Source organism: Falco peregrinus, chromosome 12 (assembly GCF_023634155.1).
Source record: "Falco peregrinus isolate bFalPer1 chromosome 12, bFalPer1.pri, whole genome shotgun sequence".
NCBI classification, from domain to species: Eukaryota; Metazoa; Chordata; class Aves; order Falconiformes; family Falconidae; genus Falco; species Falco peregrinus.
Genome location: NC_073732.1, coordinates 25,053,322 through 25,066,219, shown reverse-complemented (window position 1 = coordinate 25,066,219; position 12,898 = coordinate 25,053,322). Strand labels below are relative to the sequence as shown.

General features: G+C 39.6%; 1 protein-coding gene across 1 annotated transcript; it reads left to right on the top strand.

Annotated features, from left to right (window-relative positions):
- The first annotated feature begins 955 nt into the window (after positions 1 to 955).
- Positions 956 to 9,710, top strand: LOC101919245 (protein tilB homolog). The gene is made up of 7 exons (XM_013298141.2): positions 956 to 966; positions 3,258 to 3,339; positions 4,361 to 4,454; positions 5,489 to 5,607; positions 6,517 to 6,659; positions 7,349 to 7,546; positions 9,499 to 9,710. The coding sequence occupies exons 1-7, from the start codon at positions 956 to 958 to the stop codon at positions 9,608 to 9,610; spliced, it is 759 nt and encodes a 252-aa protein (XP_013153595.1). The 3' UTR covers positions 9,611 to 9,710.
- Positions 9,711 to 12,898: the final 3,188 nt, after the last annotated feature.

The following is a 12,898-nucleotide window of genomic DNA, read 5'->3' as shown; positions in this document are numbered from 1 at the left end:
CATTTCATGGACACACAACTGACTGACATCTTGATAAAGTGTGACTTTTATCAGTGAACTCTGTAGGAGTGTATGATTTTCCAAGATACGGCCTAATATCTCATAAATCATGTTTTGAAAAATGCAGTAGCTGTTCTGTACTCGTTCCTTCCAGTTTATAAAATATGTCAGCTGCTTAATTCCCCACTGGGGCTTCCACTGAGGAAAATGCATGAAATACACTGGGTTAGTCAGGAGCCTTTCGCTTACCCCCGCAGTCTGTGCTACCTCTATTCAGCTCATATGCAGCAGCTCTAGATTTCAAGGCGCTAGCCAAGAATTGCTTTGTACAATTTCTTCTTAAGTTCATTTAATTATTTAGATGAAATGGCTATTTTCTATATTTCAATGATGCTACATGGAATAGAATGATTTCCCTGAGCTTTTTTGATGTGATCAGAAATCGTCCTATTTCGAAGCACACTTTAGGCAGTGGAATCCTAAGTGGAATCCTCCTCGTAAAACTTCAGATGCCCTTAAGTTGAGTCCACCCTCAGGAAAGCCTGTGGGCTCCCCATGTAGGCAGTGTGGACTGCAGTTAACTCCAGCTGAAAATAATAGGCATCGAGGCTGGGTTGAGTCTCTACTGGCTGTAGAGAATGCCAAGAAAATTTGCTAGGTCTGGCTTCCCAGCTAGGTGGGAGAAATCCTACTTTAGGTGGGGGGGTTAGATGTTTAATGTTCATTTGAGTATTCTGAAATTTTGTACATGCATTTGATATCAGTGGCAAAGCTGTGGCTATGATACAAACAACTAGACTTGAGGGCCAGCCTCAGAAATCAGAAGTTGGTCACACACAAGATTTTTGCCCCTTACCATTTTACGTTTTCTTTCCAAACCTCTTTCTTAAAATATAGTCAAGTATCTCCACTGAACAGACATCATAGGTATGCTCCCCCACCCCAAAAAGAGAGAATGGAGGAATGGTATTGCCACAGAGGGTTTCCATTAGTGAAATTAATTCCTCTCTCATAAGAATTTAAGTCTATGATTTATGATAACCACCGATTTCTCACTGCAGGCAAAGTGAGAGGAAATGACTCAGCCTGGACAGACGTCATGAATCTAATTTTTTTCCCCTTAATGCCTGATATAATCTAGTGTGCTGCTCCCAGAGGTGTCATTGGAGATTCATATCCAGCCAAAGGGCCTCACAATCAAGGCAGAAAATTTTGTTACTTTCACGTATTGTGTGATCTGTAATTGTTTGGAATTGCATCCTGCCTCGTTCATTGCCATAGCTTTTGCATCAATTTTGCAGCGAAATAGTAAGGAAAACAAAGCAAGGGAGAGAAAAGTGGTGTTGAGCTTGCTTCTTCAGAAAAATCTTCTGTGACATAATGTTAGGGTCCAGCTGGTGCTTATTAAACTCGGGCAGTTTAGAGATGAAAAATGCTTCCTTCTGTCACTCTTTCCAACAGAAATCTCACTACCCACCTGATTGGAGAAGTCTTATCTATCACATATTGATTCTGGAACTGTATGTTTTATTTTCTATCACCAATACAGAATTTTTTGAGTGGGTTTCTGTCAAAAGAGGAGAATAGATATCATGTTAAATGGTTCAGCTAAAATGTTTGATCCCATATTTCAAGGGACTAGGAGTGTATGTATGCATGTCTTAGCAGAGGAGGTAGTATCTAGCTGAGAGGAAGGTAGGCTTTGAAAAGTCTTGCAGTTGTAAGCAGTCATTTGAATACATCCTAATGAGTTGTTTCCAAAACTGAGAAGAATAACGGATTTTTTTTTAATATAAAAGAATTTTTACATATTTCTCTGATATGACCTCATTTAACATACAAAGAAGCAGAAGCAAAACAAATACCAAGATAGGGCTAAGCAAGAGTTCTCCGAGGTGGGTTTTTTTCCATTTTTTCTTTGTATTGGCCAAATGTAAATCCTCTTTTCACAGAGATGCTGTGTGTGTGAATGTCTACTGATCTGTAGCAGCACACACATGAAAAAATGGTCTGTTTGCCTCAAGATAACCTCTAAAAATGCCTAAGTAAATGTTATTTTCAAAAATGCTGAGCTTTCTCAGCTTCCCTTAAATTACCTATGGTTTGTTGTGGCTGGTTTGATCCCATTAAAAAAAAAAACCCAAACATAAAGCATGAAGGGAGGAGTAGTTCCCTATGTTAATACTGCTCTGTGTAGTCTGTGTGCACTTTCAGACAAAAGCTAGGAAAGATGTAATAATGGGGTTTGCTGGTGCTTAAAAGAGGCAAGGCAATCTTTGTAAGGTCAACAGTATATGTCTCTTCATGATTATTTGCCAATAATCTGTAATTGTACGTTTTAACTGATGTTCTATTTAGCTTGTCAGTTACACTCAATATGAAACTTTCATTACCATCCTCACTAGACCATTTTAAAAATGCATTTTTATTCTCCGTTTCTGCTCCTGACTATAATTGTTTTAATGATGCTTACTGACAGCTGATATTTTCTGGCAAGCTCTCACCAAGCTTATACAGTGAAAGTTAAATTATAGTTCTGTGTGCACATACTTACTAAATTAAAAAAAAAAAAAAAAAGTATTCCTTGGTAAATTTCTAAATTGCAGCTGTCAATCTGCAAATTATTCAATCTCTCTGATGCACAATTGAAGAAATAGCATCATTTGGGGTATATAAAATATACTTTTGAAGGTGTTCTTAGGCAATGCAGTAGCAAAGCACACATGCACGTGAATTCAAGGCTCTATTGAACAAAGTTTAGCTTTTCTCTGGAGCCTTGATATTCTACTAAAACATACTCAAGGGATTAAAATAGATATGCAATTGAAGTATCTTTTCATACGACCTGGACCCATAAAAGCAGGGCTATACAGGATAGAAAGGGACATATGCTATTGAACAAGTTCAGTTCTTCATTTTCTCCAAAACTGTTTTTCTAACAAACTGCCAGTAAGTTCCCCTTTCTAACATGTGGACATATCTGTGAAAGGCTTGCAAGTGTAAGCAAATGGTGCTGAGGTGAGACGTCCCACTAAGGGACTAGAGGGGATTACCTATGATTTGACTGCAGGATCATGTGGCTTGTTGTCTGGTGTTAAGTCCTACCCCTTGCTACCCTGTATTTTCTGTTGTTATAGTTTGCATTTCTCTGAACAGAATTGATTACTGGTTTAACATCTCCTCTCTAGTTCCTCAGGTCTGACTACAAGCAATCAAAATTTCTGTAAATCCTATTCATCCTGCTGCTCCTTCCTAAGTGATGCACACACTGTTCCACTGGTTTTATCACAAAACAGCGGAATCATCAGGCAGAACTGTGGTTCTGGGCTACCTTCCCCAGTAAGTGTTTGGCTTACCAGTCTGATTACAGGTTTATAAAAGAGAGACACTGACAAAGAGTAACTAAGGCAGAAATCTCCTCCTCAGCTTTGAAGCTGATTGTTTTCCCTCCTTTTATCTTCCAAAGCTAGGTCAGATTATAAATAAGATTATATGATACGGTGTCAGCAGTGGCAAGGGATTTGACTCAGCCTTTGAGCACCATGCACTGAACTGGGTGCAACGGGTAAGTATATAGTAAGTTCTGAAAAGGCTGTGTGTAAGGTATGAAAGGTGACAATACAGATATCCTGCAAGAAGATCCCTCTCCAATATTTGAGCCAATTCATAGAAGTAAACCAGAATGGGCTTTGGTAAACTACACCTACACTGCGAATTCCCCCAGCATTTACCAGCTCCTGGATGTGGCTCTCACTGGAAGGTGCAGAGTCAGAGGTGCATGCTCTAACTCTCCTCACCTCTTAACTCCATCATCATGGTTTCCAGTGCAAGAAATACTGGAAGTTCAAGCAAATGTCAAGCTGCATTGCACCGAGGTGTTCCCCCACCGTAGGCAATCACGGTGCCGTGTCTGTTGGGCATGACTCCAACCACACCTGCTCTACACACTACAGGCAGCGTTAGAGACTTTGTTCCTTGCGCACTCCTGGGAAACTGATGCCCAGGAGGTTATAGAACATGTTTTAGTGGAAAAGCAAAATGGACAGAAACCTCATATTCTCAAATGCAGTGGCAGCTTTTCTGTATTTAGGTTTAGTGCCTCACTTCTGCTCAGGATAAATTGTATGTAAGCTTGTCCAGGAATGTGTTTACATGCATATGCATACACAAATGCATGCTGTTTTATCCTTGCTTCCATACATAATTTTGCTATTCAGCAGATGGTATTAAGGCAGAAGACATTGTAAACATGTATGAATATTATTTTTACCACAGTAAGGCAAGAAATATGAGAAAATACAATGCCAGAAACTGAAAAACTCAAATGTTTCCTTTATGACTTTACTGTGCCTTTTTTAAGCTTCCTTCTGATTCCTTCAAGTATCTCGGCTGGTGTGACATAGAAGAACATGAGGTTCAAGGAAATCAGCTCCGTTGTCCCCGAGTGAGAGAAGGTAAAGATCATAAAGACATATTCACATTTAAGCCTTAACTCTATCTACTCAAACATTATATCCTTAAATATTACGAGCTTAAATCATGGGGTTTGGTATTGTTTTGAAAAGGGGCAGGATTCTATCCCATATTGTACATGCTTACTTTTTTTAACCACCAGGAAAATACCCTTCATAATTTTGAAAATGGAGGAAAAAGCCAAAAGTATAATTTGTGAATTTTTAGGAGTAACATGGTGTTGATTACTTTTCTCAAAAGTTCATTAATACTTAATTACTGTTCAGAATACAATAGCCATATGCCAAACAAGAAACTGAGTGTGAAATCCAGTCCTGCAAACAGTGGCACATGTGTTTTATTTTAAGACCGAGTTGGTCCAATTACAATCTGTAGACACACTCAAAAATACAGAATGAAAGGTGGATTTCAAAATCCAGTGTTTGCATCTTTGGGACTAAGCAGTGGAAAAAATCCACACTGTCCTTGCTTTAGTTAGAAATTTTAAAGATGTCCATAGTTCTGAGAATTTCAGTAGGCTTTAAACTTTGTCTTCAGCGTGTGTCATTTTTACTTCAAATGAGGGTTTGAGTATGGCCATTGATCCCAGTTGCATTTGTTGTCAGTGATCTGAAAGTTACAAACATATCCCTTTCTCAGGATAATTAAAGGATAAGTACATAACTGTTACATAAACTTATAGCATGTGAAAGAATATATAGATATGGTATTTTAGAATTCATATGCTTATGCTCGACTGTTTAGAAAAACCTTTTATTCTGAGCTGTAGAAGAAATGTCTTTTACTAACCACATCATCACGACCTTAGGTTGCTTGCTGAATTATGAACCCAGAAATGATAGAAAAATCTTCACATTAGTTTACATCTTAGAAGCCTGGAAACCTACACATCTATAATATTATATATACTTCTTCATTTCAGGTATCTTCCCAGACATATAGATAATATTTCAGCAAGCAACTAAATGCCAGTTCCATATCACATCCATTATTGTAAATCTTTTTTTCTACCTAGGGCCCTCAGAAGAAGAGCTATTTTTCAGAGGAGAAGAACATACTTTGAAAAAAAGAAAACAAGTAACTGACACAGAGAAGTGGCAGAAGAAACTGCAAGAGAACTGGGAAAACTGTGCTGTAAAACTTTCTCATTAATATTTTGTACTGCAGTAGTAAATAAGCCAAATAATAATGTGTTGGCTGCTTGTCGCATTTAGCAGGTTTAAAGCTCCAGTTGGCCCCGTGACGTTGTAAAACAGAAGGTTTTTTCAAGCTGGAAGAAACACTGGAATATACTATTATTTAGGTTATGACCCAAAAGAATGAAAAAAAAAAGAATGTTTTTACAGGGCTTCATTTGCGCTGGGGCATATGCGAACTAGTGACATTCTTTGCCTGCTTAGTGCCTTCCTCAAAAATTGATGATAAATGAACGCTTAGAGAATGGACCAGTCTCATTTCAGCTCTTTCACTCTCTCCTCATACCAGCCTGTGCAGCTCTTTTGGCTGGAGGTACTACATTATTGATGGTTTCGATCAGCAGTAAGTTACGACCTCCCTAAGATCACGGAGGAAGCCAGGTAGTAACTTCATCTAACACTGAGATCCTGTTCTCTGGATCACGCCCCTCCCTATGCATAAACATATGATACGGACTGGGGAATATTGATAGCTGGCTGCTGCCCAGCACTTTTTTTCCAGAGAAGTTTAGAAACCAAACCAATAAGCCACAATCACTTAGTGCTGTTTTCTCCACCCGGAGCACACACACTGGCATCCCCACTCAAAGAGGGAAGAGGGTCTGGACAGTAAGATTCATATGCTTAAGTGGTGGTTTCTTTCTTCTTTACTTTCAAAGAATTATGCAGTGCATCACTAAGATTCTAGTGTGAATTTGGCAAATGGCACTACCATATTGTTATAAAAGCAGCATGATAAAATAGATTAATCTTTTAACCAATTCTGACACTGAAGATATTTAATGATAAAGTTATTAGAAAGCAACAAAAAAAAAAAGTGATTGATCTTATTTTTTTCCTTTCCCAGGAGTTGAACCTTTCATTTCAGGACCTCGGTGACCATTATCAGGTGGAAAAATTCAAAAGGATTCTTCAAAGATTAATTCGGGTAGAAAAACTTTGGTTGGTGGACAATTCTTTGACAGACCTAAGTGCCATAAGGTTGCCAAGGTAGGCAAAATGTCTTGTTTCTATTTTTATGCAATATAATATCATAGAAATCGAAATTATTATTTACTTAAGTAATAGCTGGAGCAGACTCTTAAGAACTGCAAAAATATAATATTTTGGGGGGTTATTATGTTGAGAATCCATCACTATATTGCTATTCTGAGTTTATGTCATCCCCAAGTTGAAAATATTCCTCAAGGCCACGTGACGTCCCCTCTATTCCTGGTGCATAATTAATGAGCCTCATCAAGTTAAGTGAATTTGTGCTGAAATGGAAAGTTATTGAACACTGAAGGAATCTGTGTGAAGAGGTGGTAGAACATAAACCAAGTGTGACCGTAACAACTATATTTTTATAATCCATCTATTGCTACTATGTTGTCATTTGTCTAGGTATATAGAAAGTTGTAATCTTGAGAACAGGAATAATGATGTATCCGTTGTACAATATAATCCAAGCTGACAGTATAAAATGTAGAGATCTGATCTTGCAGTCCATGGGTAGGCAAAAACAGCACAAATGTAAAACTAGTGTGAAAGCAGGTCTTGAGGAATCAAATTCTTGTATCTCATTGGAAGCCCTAAGTTGCCATGACTTTGATTACGTGAAGAGCCATCCCTGTGTTGGTTTACAAGGTGTATACTATTACAGATGTGATCAGTGATGTCATATGCTTTGTACTTTACAGATGCAGAGAACTAAATGTCAATAAAAACCACTTTACATCCTTCAAACAGCTGCCAAAGATACCTCAGATTCAGCACTTATCACTTGCTGAAAATAACATCATGACACTAAGTGGACTAACAGACTTCAGACACACTCCACTGGAATCCCTTATACTCAAGAGGAATCCTTGTGAATTTCAAGAAGGATACAGACAATGGTAGGTCTTACCATCTCATAGCCAACAAAATTTGATCAACATGAAGAAATGTTTGTGAGAGAGTTCAAAAGGAATAGGTTCTCAAATACAGCAAGCTCTCCCAAGCAATCTTTTTATATTCACATAGTCTCAACTATGGTAAATACTCCAGCAACATGGGGTAGTGAGCCAGTATCTGACAATAGCCACAAAATATTCACAAACTGTTTAGGAGGTTTTCTGATCCCATGACTGGCAGTTCTTGAACTGAACTAAGTCCGTGGATCCAGTTTAGAGACAGAGCAGATAAATTAGATTCTCTTTTATTAATAGAAACTACCTATTACTCAAGCTCTCTGCAGACTCCTTGCATCCCTCATCTCTTCCAAAGGAAGTCTAAATTGCATTACATGTCAGAGATGGAATCAGAAGGATGTGTTGAAAGATGGGAGCTAAAGCAAGAGAAAATGAAGTTACCTTCATTTGATGTTTTCTGGACTCTGCTCTCTGTGGCAGCGCTGTGAAAGCTGCACTGGTTGAGTCCCCACTCGGGGTAGGTATATGTTGCAGGCAATGCAGTGTAGTGTAGACTTGACAGAGCTGCCTTGGACACTGGAAAAAAAAATCAAATCCGAGAGAGAGTAGAAAATTCAGGGGAAGATAATTCATTCTAAGTCTCACGCATGTTTTGACACTCACACCCCTATTCCATTCTTCCCCCGTTGCTTTGACTCCAAAACCCTGTTGCCAGGAAAAAAAAAATTATGCACACAGGTCAGAAAGGAGGATGAAGTGTGTTCCTTCTGAACTCCAGAAATCTGCGTGCTTGCATGTTTTCCCTGGCTACAGAGAGTCATGTCAGCCATCTACAGAAGGCATTGTTGATATTTTTGAGATAAACTTTACAGCATGTGTCTCAGGAGTCATCTCTTCCTGGAAGGAGAAATAAAAAGAAGTTTAAAAGAAAATGTTAAATGAAAACCTCTCTGGGTTTCCAGTATGGTTTTTCCTTCAGTCTAATAGGCATCCCTATGACAGTGTGATGGCGATGCTTGTGCTTTCCAAAGGTAGATGGGCAGGTATCAAGTTGAAAGTTAAAAAGAAAATTAAAAATGATGGATCTCACATTTTATTTTCACATTAAAAGGTCCAGGAGAACAATAGATGAAAGGCAATTTTAAATAATTACTAATTATGTTTCTGCTCCCAATCTTACCAGTTCTTAAGGCAATTGAATATTGGTATTACACTGGTATTACTTTCACTGCCCAGGTTGGAAGACAGAATGAATCATTTGCAAGCACAGATAAACCCGAGTTAGATGCTGAGATTGAGCACTGGAGTCCACACTCACCTCAGAAGGCACAGAAGCAAACACCGTAGCATGTGGTTTAACACCCTGTGCGATGCTTGTGGAGGGGCTGGGGCTCTACCAAACTCTTCTGAGGAACAAAACAGCAGTCTTCATGGCTGAGGTTAGAGGTAGTGAGTAGTGATGTGCTTTTTAAAAGGGACAGCGGATTAGGAGGTAGAGCCATTCATCTTGGTTTGGCATCATGCTCACAAAACAGGGACTTCTTTGGGAGAAACAGAAGTGCAAAAAGGTTTGCAGAGAGCCCAGTTTCCCTGTCACAGAAGGGTAAAACTTGAGTTGCGCTTCTTGCAATCTGCATCTTTTCAGCAGTCTAGGAAATTCAGTCTAGGCTAACAGTGTGTCCTCTCTTTTGCATTAGACTGGTTTGGTTCTAATCCAAACCAAATGTGTGGTGCTTTACTGAGTCTGAGGATATAAAACTTGTGCAACGGAGTGAAACCTGATTTTTTTTTTAATTAGCTCTTTATTAGATAAATTCTGCAAGAAATGTCAAATATGTTTGAATCTACTGTTTGGTTTTTATCAGTGTCTATTTTGTTCTCAACATTTCCCAAGATTATGTATCTCAATTTCTATTTTTCTTTTGTCTCTTTTTAAGTGTATTCTCCAGTTTGCCAAATCTGAAAATGCTGGATGGTATCCCAAAACTGCCAGAGGACTGTTCACCCCGAGTTACCAGGTTTTTTTTCAAAATCTGTACTATACTCTAGCACTGTATTTTTGTAGGATCACAACCATGCTAGAACCACCTCACAAAAGAACAAGAAATCCTGTGTACGGAAGTTACTATTTCTTTGTGATCAAAGAGATAATGAGGCAGAAATATGATTTTTTGAATGTGTTTGTGGTACCACAGACTTGAATTAAGTATGGATAAATTATATGTAAATAAGACATAACATGTATACTGAGTGTCATGAGTTTAGTGTATTAAAAATATTGGGTGAATTTCTTGTCCAGGAACTCTGTGTAGACAAAACTTTGCAGTTATTGACTCCAATTGCATTTACTTAAAGTATGTCCAAGTTCAGACCACATGCTCACGGTGGGAAATGGTACAGGGATTAACATCCAGGCTGAGGTGAAAAGGGAAAAAAACATCAGCAATTGAATAAAAGAACATGCTGTGCAGTTTCTCTCTTTATGTCCTACCAATGTCATAGTGCTCTTTAATGTGCTTTCTAGATGGGAAGGGCAGAGCCACCCCAATCATTTTATCCTTAAAAATTAAAAATAAATGCAAAAAAGTCCTTGCTTGGGAGTTTGGTGTGGCTAGAGAGCACTGGGGAGGTAAATCATGAAAAAGGAAAGAAGTCTTTTGACTCATTGCTGGCATTGCTTAGGAATGTCTTGTTGCTTAACCGAGGTTCCTCAAACCAAAGCCACAATGAGGGAAAAGAACTGTGGAAGCTGAAAAGGAACTTGTAAGGGCTCCCCAGGATATCTGAATGCAATTATCTTTGAGAGGTAGCTGTCCTTGTCTTTGATTCATTTGCTGTTCAATTTTAGTTGGGTTTTTTTTTTTTTTTCTAGGCAGCTCATGCTGGCACACAAATAGCTGTGCCACTAATGGTTCAGGAAAAGAATGACAGAGTCCTGGAAAATGAAGACAATTAACAGAATTGCCTAATTCCAGAGACAGTCAATAAATTCTCTGCTGTGTATTGGCTGCAGGCACGGTTTGGTTCAGTTACACGGGAAGGAGTAATGACTGCTCAGCCCTGTGGAGCTCTGCAGTGACTTATCAGCAGAAAGGTTGCAGCAGCTCTATATAATGTGTGTTGGATCTGGGCAAGAGGAATGACCAGCAGCTTGAAGAGTTTTCAGGCTCTCCCTTAAGACTGTCCTACCTCTCCCACAGCCTAGCAGTCAAAACAGTTGATCAAGATGTTGTGTGAAGCATATCGCAAGAGTTTGAATGTACAACAGTATCTAGTTCGAAGTATTTTCTGCAGCAGTGAAAGGAAAGAGGCAGTGGACCACTGCAAAGAGGTGTCAGGAGGGCTCAGACTCAGGAAATATTCTTGCAATTCACAGAAGCGGGCCAGTTCCTTCCCAGTATTTACATGCTGACAGGATCTGATAACTCAACCCAGTCAGTGTAGCCCACCCCAGCAGTAAGAACATACTGCAGAATCAAGAAGCTACAGTTCCACAATACACGGCATCAAGCTTTTACAGTTTCAGGGAGAGATGATACAGTTTACACAGAAACAGCAAGGCAACCAGAGCTTTGAAACAGGAAAAGCAGAACATTGTGTGCTGCACAGTGTGGCAAACTGGTCCAGAAGAACAGGAATTTTTCACAGGGGGAGGATAAGAACAGAAAACAGGAAAGCTTTCTGAGGAGTGAAGCTAGCAGTCTACATCAGATTTAGAAATTAATCCAGATATAGTATAATAGAGTAATTGGCATTAAAACCCCACTGTTGTGTTTGGGTTTGGGAAAGGGTAAAAACAAAGGATGAAATATATTCTTCTCAACCGAGGATGTATGTGAAAAAATACCATCTCCTCAGAAGCAAGGCAGGGAGCTAAAGCAGCGAGAAAAGAGAGCCTGAAGGACCACCGTTAGTGACCCAGCCAGAGACAGACAGCAGAGAGCAGCTGAACCCTGACTGCGGTGAGGCCGTGCGTCTGGAGGGGAAAGGGGAAGTTTTTTTCCCAAGGTGTAAGACACTAAGGAGCATTCAATTCGGCGATGTTCCAACCACAGCAAATAGCACTTGAGGACTAGGCTGTCTTCCCAGAATTCGGCATTAGAAAGTGAGACTGAGATGGGAAATTGCTCCAGTCCCGTGGGTAGACATCTCACTTACAAGCTCCTAGTGAAGTTACCACCCGCTTCTTGCACATGCAATTAAGAGTGGGTCAAGTCTCTCCTGGGAACACGCTCAGAGGCTTTGCTCTTTAGACCCGAGTCCTGGGTCAGTCACAAGAAATTGGCACAGACAGTGATTTATTCTTTCCAGACAGGAAGTTGGTTCTACTCCCATTATTTTTCCTTTCATTATTTTAATGCTCTGGCTTTGGAATTCCAGAGAAATACAAGGTAATCTCTGGGGAGCCATACTGATTTTATTTAAAGTGTATCCAGGAACAAGAATGTAATGGTGGTACTTGAGTCACTTTGCTGCAAAGAGATTTAAATGAGATCACAGAACCATAGACTGATTTGGGTTGGAAGGGACCTTAAAGTTCATCCAATTGCAGCCCCTTGCCCCGGGCAGGGCCACCTCCCCCCAGCCCAGGTTGCCCAGAGCCCCGTCCAGCCTGGCCTTGAGCCCTGCCAGGGACGGGGCACCCACAGCTGCTCTGGGCAGCCTGGGCCAGCGCCTCCCACCCTCACAGCAAAGAATTTCTTCCCAATATCTAATTTAAATCTACCCCCTTTCAGTTTAAAACCATTCTCCCTTGTCCTACCAAAAAGAATTTATGTTCCAGCTGGTTGAGTGGACAACAGCTGTAAGACTGAGGAAGCACATTGCAACATTACCAGTCAACTAGAAACCCCAGCAGCAAGAACCTTTTGAAAATGACCTCAAGTTCATGCCAAGCCAGGGGTAAATTAATATACATTTTGGGTTCTAAATTAGATTATTACTATCTGATTTTCTTTCCTACCAAACTTACACTCAGCTTCGCTCAAGAAAAAACGGGCCTGCAGCAAATTACTCTTGAGTTTTACTCCTTCTTTTCCACATTTACATTATGGAGCGGACTAATCTAAACCTAATCCATGATTTCAAGAAAATCTGAAATGAATGGAACAAAAGTAGAGCCTTTATTTTGCTAGAACTTTTGAGATTTCATCTGTTGTGATTGCACTCTGAAATCTAAAATAATAGCTACCACCTGTGAACTCAGTATCAAGGTATCATGAAATCAATTTCCAGTTATTCACAAAGATTCCTTGAAACCTGAAATTTCATGAAAATTTAGCAAAGTGTTCCCAAAGTCTTGCCTGACATCATGGGACAGGCCCAGGGCTGATAGAC

What these genes read in the sequence shown, in the direction of transcription:
- LOC101919245 (XM_013298141.2), top strand. An exon ending in AGTGCCATAAGGTTGCCAAG is followed by an intron (nt 6,660 to 7,348) that starts GTAGGCAAAATG and finishes TGTACTTTACAG; the next exon opens with ATGCAGAGAACTAAATGTCA. An exon ending in CAAGAAGGATACAGACAATG is followed by an intron (nt 7,547 to 9,498) that starts GTAGGTCTTACC and finishes TCTCTTTTTAAG; the next exon opens with TGTATTCTCCAGTTTGCCAA.